This window comes from Setaria viridis, chromosome 8 (genome assembly GCF_005286985.2).
Source record: "Setaria viridis chromosome 8, Setaria_viridis_v4.0, whole genome shotgun sequence".
NCBI lineage: Eukaryota > Viridiplantae > Streptophyta > Magnoliopsida > Poales > Poaceae > Setaria > Setaria viridis.
The window spans coordinates 28,505,630-28,513,298 of NC_048270.2; the positions used below are offsets into that span (position 1 = coordinate 28,505,630).

The window sequence follows — 7,669 nt, forward strand, 5'->3', positions numbered from 1 at the left end:
CATATACCTTGACAATGCCTGGGTACTCCCGTTTCAGAATAGCTCCCACTTGTGAGGGATACTTGAGGCCTTTAGGGTTATAAGCAACATATCTGAATTGACTGTTACAAAGAAATTCATATGTCAATTGTACATATTCATGACTCCAATTAGTAGCAGAATGACAAGACTATGGTACTACACATAAATGAGCTCATTTGCACTTACCGATGACCTTTAGGTGCAAGCTCCACCCTCCCACTGCGTGGGGCCATTTTCAATTCTGTCCGAGACATCTTTGCCCTCCCTTTTTTTGGAGCACCCCCAAGGACTCGATTGGAACCATTTAGTTGAAAGTTGACACCATCGCTAGCACCATTTAGTTGAGAGTTGACACCATCGCTAGCAGCATTCAGTTGAGTGTTGACACCATGGCTAGCACCATTAGCACTGTTCCTCTCAGAGTGTTCACAATCAGCTCCAACCATTGTGGAGTTACCACCACCTTCAGCAGCCACTGTGGAGTTAACAGCATTAGCATTGCTCCTCTCAGAACTCCCAGCATGAGCTCCCTTGCTTTTGTTGGACTGGACACCTTGATTTCCCTTACTTCTGTTGGACTGAATACCACCATCACTAAAACCTGTTTGATTGCTCCCACCCCTTGCTGCACCCTTCCTGCTCGTAAGCTTTTTGTGACGAAGGAAGTGCATCTCCTGAATTATCATGAGCAAAACAGTAAGTACATATACTATCTCATGCAGTAAGGATATATTTTTAGGAATATTGAACAACACATGTAAAGGACACTTTATGCACATAACATGTATTATGCAGCAACACATACAAAGGATGCATCAGCACAAATCAAGTTCAGTTCCAAAAGGTACACAAGTTGTTAAAGGCATACAATGGTAGTTACAACAAGAAAGTAAACTAAAAATGTTCAATAATCATTTGGATCATAAGCTGGATGTTCAGGCAGCTCATCATGATCTTCATCTTGATCATCTTCATCTTCTTTGTATGTATCATCAAGTGCTTCTTCACCATCACCTTCAATATTCAATTTTGACAAAAATTCCAAATCCTTAGGATCAGTTATCTCATCTGAAACAACAGGAGTTACATTATCTAGCTCAATATCCAAATCAATGACAAATGTGCCTTCCAATCCCTCCTCTTGAAAAAATGACACTTCTTGTACTAACCCAGTGGGAGGGTTTGATTCATCACTATTGTCATCTGGGGAACATAGCCACGTGGAGTAACCAGATATGTGACCCACCACTCTTGTAGATCTGCTCTACTCTTACAGGCATAAGGTAAATAATACACTTGTTTAACTTGACTTGCCATAACAAATGGTTCAAAAACAGAAAGCCTAGCAGCATGCTTAATTTCCATCAGACCCAACTTTTCAGTACGCCAATTCCATTTGGTGTTGGATCAGACCAATCACAATCAAGCAAAACCATCTCTAGTTGCAAACTCCCTTCCCATTTTATTTTTATGATGTCCTTAATAACACCATAGTACTCCATCTCATTATTGTCATCATCTACACAGGAAACACAAACACCACTATTAACTGTAGCTAATCCTGATTTAGTTCTCTCATGTTCCTTTGAACGGAATTTGTACCCATTCACATCATAGCACCCATAGCTTGTTACTCTTTTACGAAAACCATAAGAAAGATGACATAATGCAGTATCAATGCCAGCTGTCTGCATGCACTGCAAATTAGTGATAGTTTAATATGTTAGTTTTAGTTAGAAACAAAATCTTACAGTACTTAATATGAAAGGTTTTAGTTGGATTACTTCTTCTTTGAACCAATCAAAGAAATTAGGCCTACGCTTCCCTCGGCTAGCCTTCCACCCATTTAACCTCAAATCCCTGAGCTGTTCAGGTGTTGGTCTATTTCTGCTCTTCCATTGTTCCTTCTCAAATTTACTAGGAAGAGCAAAGTAAGTTAAAATACAGCCACTAATAATATTTACAGAAAATAGATTATAGTTTGGAGGCAAAAAATGTATATTACTTGAAGTGTTCGTCCATCTCCGGCATGTTTGTCAAAACATATAGGAAAGCAGCCTCATACTCTTCTGTTGAGAGTGCACGAACACCCCGAGGGCTAATGCATCGGCCAGGGTATTGAAAGATTTGAAGGTTGCATGAACTTTCAAAGGTACCAGTACCATCATCATATCTAGGAATTTTGTTTCTAACTGATCGGATAGTGGGCTTAAAATAAAGAGATAGGTGATTTGTGGCTTCCTCAACTAATTCAGCCTCAACGATGCAACCCTCAACATGAGCCCTATTCCGTACCTTTTTCCTAAGCTGTTGGATTTTCCTCTCAAATGGATAGTTCCAACGGGCTTGGACAGGACCTCCTAGTCTAGCCTCATAAGGAAGATGAACAATCAGATGTTGCATAGGATTGAAGAAACCTGGAGGAAATATCTTCTCTAATTTGCAAATAAGAACAACAACTTCGTATTCCAGTGAGCATATGGTGTCATGGTTCAGCTCTTTGGCACACAACTGCCTATAGAAAAAGCTAAGCTCTGCCAAACACATCCATATATTTTCTGGAAAGAAACCACGGAATGCAACAGGAAGTAAGCGTTCCATGAAAATGTGATAATTTTGGCTTTTTAGCCCAAAGATCTTCCTTGAAGTCAAGTTCACACCTCTTCTAATGTTAGCTGCATAGCCATCAGGAAACTTGAGTTCTTGAAACCACTTAAGGATTATTGGCTTGAAATTCTTATCAATGAAAAATGGGGACCTAGGCTTGTCCCATTTTCCATTTGGCTTTAACTTTAAATGTAGTGAGGGACGGTTGCAAATTTGAGCTAAATCTCTCCGAGCCTTAGCATTATCTTTAGTCTTCTCAGGTACATCAAAGCATGTATTCCATATAGCTTCAGCCATGTTTTTCTCATTATGCATCACATCAATGTTGTGCCGTAGCAGCAATTTATGAAAGTATGGAAGTTGCCAAAAACAACTAAGATGTGTCCAATTGTGCAATATACCAAAGTTATCTGTATCAGCCACCGATATGTTAATTTGGGCTAGGACTTCCTCCCCTGACAAATGTCTTGGAGGCTCATCATACACCACTATGTCCTTTCTAAATGCATTAGCTTGAGATCTGAATTCATGGTTTGTAGGTAAGAAGCGCCTATGACAATCAAACCAGCATGCTTTGCGACCATTATGTAGTCGGAATGCTTTACTATCACACAAGCAAACTGGGCATGCAAGCCTACCATGAGTTCTCCATCCAGAAAAGTTACCATAAGCAGGAAAATCATGGATCGACCATAGATAGGCTACATGCATGTTAAAGTTCTTCTTGATTGAAGCATCCTGAGTTTTAACACCACCCCACAAGCTCAACAGTTCATTGACTAAAGGTTGCATCAATTTACTTAGTTTCTTTCCAGGATGTTCAGGACCCGGCACTACAAGGGCAAGGAATATGTGCTCTGATTTCATGATTGTACTAGGAGGAAGATTTAATGGAGTAACAAAAACTGGCCAGCATGAATAGGGAGCTGCATTTATACTGAAGGGTGTAAAACCATCTGTTGCCACAGCAAGGAGCACATTCCTAGGGTCCCTACCAAAATCTAGGAAGTCTTTGTCAAACTGTTTCCATGCTTCCCCATCACATGGGTGCAACATCTTACCAGATCTGGACTGCTTCTGAGACTGCATCAGCTTTGCTGTCCTTTCATGTGCATACAATCTTTGTAGTCTATCTGTGATGGGAAGGTACCGCAAGACTTTACGTGGGACTCTACTTTGGCCTTCCTCATAGTGTGAGGTACCACAAACATCACACTTGTCTTTATTTTTATTGTCCTTGTAGTAAAGCATGCAGTTGTTATAGCAGACATCAATTCTTACATATAACATACCTAGACCCTCCAATAATTTCTTTGACTGGTAAAAGTCCTTGGGAACCTTAGATTCTGGAGGCAGCAGTTCATTGATTAGCTCTAAGTTTGCTTCAAAGTGTGCAATTGACATATAAAACTGTGATTTCAAAGCTAGTAAACGTGCCACGGCAGAAAGAGATGAGTGTGTTGTGTTCTCATGGACCAGTTGATCAGCACTAGCAACCATCCTATAAAAGGCCCGGGCTGAGGGTGTGAGCTCATCGTCACTTGTAGGTTCACGGTTAACACCTAGGTCAACTAACATATCATCCATGCGATCAGCTTCCTCAGAACTCTCATCACTTCCAACTTCAACATGACTCTCTCCATGTGATGTACATATTTTGTAGTCATCCCTAAACCCATGTTTACACAAGTGCATCTCTACATCAAACCTTTTATGCCTAGCATAGTTTCGACACAAGGCACACGGACACTTAATGGTATCATTTTCAACAAGACTCAACATAGAGAATGCGCGGTCTAGAAAGTTGTTTGTGTTTTCAATCCACTCATGAGAAGGAGGCTGCCCACGAGACCAACCACTATACATCTATTCATGGTCTGCATTATTCTTGTTCTATTTTAAAAATAAAATATGTTTCAATGTCACAACAATCTAACACAAATCATAGTCACAGAACAAATAGGCAAATAGAAATAATTTGTCACATACCAACTAAAAAAATTATAATAGCAGTAAGATTCTTTTCTGCCAAATTAAGGATTGCATATGCAGCTGTGCATTCTAGCCAATGTCTAAAATATTACTGCTATACAATCAAAATGCATTAGTCAACTGATACTTACTGCTATTCAATCGGAAAGATCTGCATTTCGTCGGAGAGGGAAGCAGTGCCTTCTTCAATTGTACTCGAATCTAATCAGCAAGGACCCTAGTGTACAGTGTACTGTCACTTGTTCCTCTCCTCAATCCAGTTAGTGTTGATGCACGACAGAGCGAACATATGATTGGCTTCTCACACGCAGGTACCTTGAAAAAATTATGAGCGAGGAAATCAGATTTAAACATCTCTAGTTCTCCATTTTCCTTACCCAGCTACACGAGGATCCAAACCTATTTTGGGAATAAAAAACTAATCCAGCCTCTATCAACAGAAATCAATCAAGAATCTATCTCATGTGAACAAATAATAGTCACAGAAAACAAGATAAACAAGATGGTCACAAATAATCTGCCATTCATTTTTTTTCTCAAGTTGCAGGGAGCAAGATGGTCACAAATAATTCAAAAAAATGAAGAAGGTTACGTACCAAGCACTGAGGTGTGAGGGAGGGGGGCGGCAGCGGCATCCACAGCACTAACGTGTTAGGGATGGGGCGGTGGCAGCAGGAGGGAGGGAGGGGGCGGCTGCGGCGTCCACAGCACTGGCGCGTTAGGGATGGGGTGGCGGCGGCGAGAGGGAGGGGCGGCGGCAGCGGGAGTATGGCCGGCGGCGGGAGGGAAGGGAGGGGGCGGCGCCGGGAGGTAGGGGAGGGGGCGGCGGCGGAACTGTGGGCGGCGGCAGGAGGGAGGCGAGGGAGCGGCGGCGGCGGGACTGTGGTCGGCGGCGCGAGGGTGGGGAGGGGGGCGGGTCGAGAGGGGGGCGGCAAGGTGGGGAGGGGGGCAGGTCGGGAGGAGGGCGGCGGGATTCTAGGGGGGGAGGACGGCGGGTCAGGAGGGGGGCGGCGGGATTCTGGGTGGGAGGGCGGCGGGAGTGTAGGCGGGGATGGGGAGGGCACGAAGATAGGGTTCCGGCCTTATCTAGATGCATATACGCGCGTGGGGGTGAATTTTTGGTGGTTCGCGCGTGAGGTGAATTTTTTGTGCTATTGGGCGGGAGGGCAGGGAATCCATAATTTCTTGGCAGTTGGTGCAAACAGCCAAGAAAATCCATCTTTTTCTTGGTGGTTCATCAAAATAGCCAAGTTAATTCATCTTTTGCTTGGCGGCTTTTGGAAACAGCCAAGGAAACCCAGGTTTTCCTTGGCGGTTTATAATAACAGCCAAGAAATTACATTCTCTTGGCGGTTCTCTTCGACTGCCAAGGAAAAGTTATATTCCTTGGCGGCTCAATTTTGACCGCCAAGTAAAATCTTAGCCGCCAAGGCAAATCCAGTTTGGTGTAGTGTAATGATGGATTAATTAGCCTTAATAGATTCGTCTCGCAAATTAACCCAGGGGTTCTGCAATTAGTTTTATAATTAGCTCATGTTTAGTCCTCTTAATTAGCATCTGAACATCCAATGTGACACGTGCTAAAGTTTAGCACCTGGTATCCAAACACCCCCTAAGTCCTTATAACATGCTTAAAAATGTTTCAACACGAAATTGAATTGAGGTGACAGTTTGCTTCATTATTAGATGTTCATTTCAGAGCACATATTTCTCTCACTAATAGGTTAGTACTTTTCTGCCCTTTTATTGGAACTTGTGCTATGGAAATATAATGGAAAAGCCTTACATTACCATAAATGATATTTTTGACGACCATGATTTTCTAATGGCTGATGGTGCACGATACTTACATAGCCTCCCCGAGCAAGTACATACTCCCAATACAAATTTTGGTATAAAAATAATAATTGTGCCACGGCCATTCAAATCCAACCCTCAGTAGAAGTGCCATCTCTTGTAGTGTATTAAACAATGATCGGGTTCGTTTGGATCCTTTGCCTTGCCTAACCTCACCTCGCCAGGTAAGGATATCTGTTTGGTATTGGCTCTCAAATTTTACTTTGTTTGGCAAGCTACTTCACTTGAGAAATTAAGGATTTCCTTGTTGAGCCAGGCGAGTCAATTTCGCTCTCCTAGACTGGCAAGGCGAGCGCCTGACACGGAAAAAGTTGCAACGCGCAGCATGGGAGCTCCCGCATGGCTTGTACATGGTGCAGCATTATTTTATGTGAGACTTGCATGTCTCCAGCTTCCAGCGCATTGATATTTTAATGGGGAAGAAGCTAGCAACCTGAGAACCAAACGCATAGCCCTTTGTTTGATTGTCTACCTTTGCTAGTCAAGGTTAGGCAATTCTTTTTTTTAGATAGGTTAGGCATTCTTGCTCAGCTAGCTTATGTGAGCAAAGAAACCAAACAGACCCGACGAGCTGAGATGACCTCAGCTCAGCCCACTTCGACATCATGGCCTATTTTTAGCCCCTTAGACAACTTCATCTCCACCTCGCTGTCATCCGTTCAATCAAACCATCCTGCATCTAACAATATGCCAATATTGGACTTCTTCACACAAAATCTTCATCAGTTCCCCTTATCCTCCGCTTTTCTTGTGCACATGAGAGGGCTAGTGGCGACGATGGAGCTGCGGTGGGCGGTGCATGCCACAACTGCCTAACAATGCATCATCATGGCAGCAACAGAAGACCCGAGGGTACATCATAATGAAAAATGTAAGTGATGCCACCCAATCTTCACCTGGGGTTCGGGGAATTCATTGTATATCTCTACGTTTTGGGAAAATTTTAGCTCTTAAGTCTTTGTTTATCACAATTTATTCTATTCCCCTCCTCCATTTTGCATCAATATTAACGTGAATTTTGATTGAAATTAATTAGTGCTAGTTTGGACTAAGAAAGGTAAAATTTTATCTAGTTTGGGTTATACAATAACCAATTGTTCACTTAGCACTAACCTTAGGCATAATGATCTAACGGATCCCTACACCCTAGGGTTCTAGGTTTATCAATTAGCACTAAAACCTGAGGCCAGAT

The 7,669-nt window shown here is 42.6% G+C and overlaps 1 protein-coding gene across 1 annotated transcript; it reads right to left on the minus strand.

The window, feature by feature from the left end:
- Positions 1 to 925: 925 nt before the first annotated feature.
- On the minus strand, positions 926 to 4,494 carry LOC140220272 (uncharacterized). Its single transcript, XM_072290290.1, has 5 exons — positions 2,027 to 4,494; positions 1,806 to 1,938; positions 1,407 to 1,718; positions 1,191 to 1,290; positions 926 to 1,089 (listed from the first exon to the last, which is right to left on the minus strand). The coding sequence occupies exons 1-5, from the start codon at positions 4,492 to 4,494 to the stop codon at positions 926 to 928; spliced, it is 3,177 nt and encodes a 1,058-aa protein (XP_072146391.1).
- Between the last annotated feature and the right edge of the window lie 3,175 nt (positions 4,495 to 7,669).

What these genes read in the sequence shown, in the direction of transcription:
- LOC140220272 (XM_072290290.1), bottom strand. Translation starts at nt 4,494, where the DNA reads ATGTATAGTGGTTGGTCTCGTGGGCAGCCTCCTTCTCATGAGTGGATT. An exon ending in GAGATGGACGAACACTTCAA is followed by an intron (nt 1,939 to 2,026) that starts GTAATATACATT and finishes TGCTCTTCCTAG; the next exon opens with TAAATTTGAGAAGGAACAAT. An exon ending in CAACACCAAATGGAATTGGC is followed by an intron (nt 1,291 to 1,406) that starts GTACTGAAAAGT and finishes TATGCCTGTAAG; the next exon opens with AGTAGAGCAGATCTACAAGA.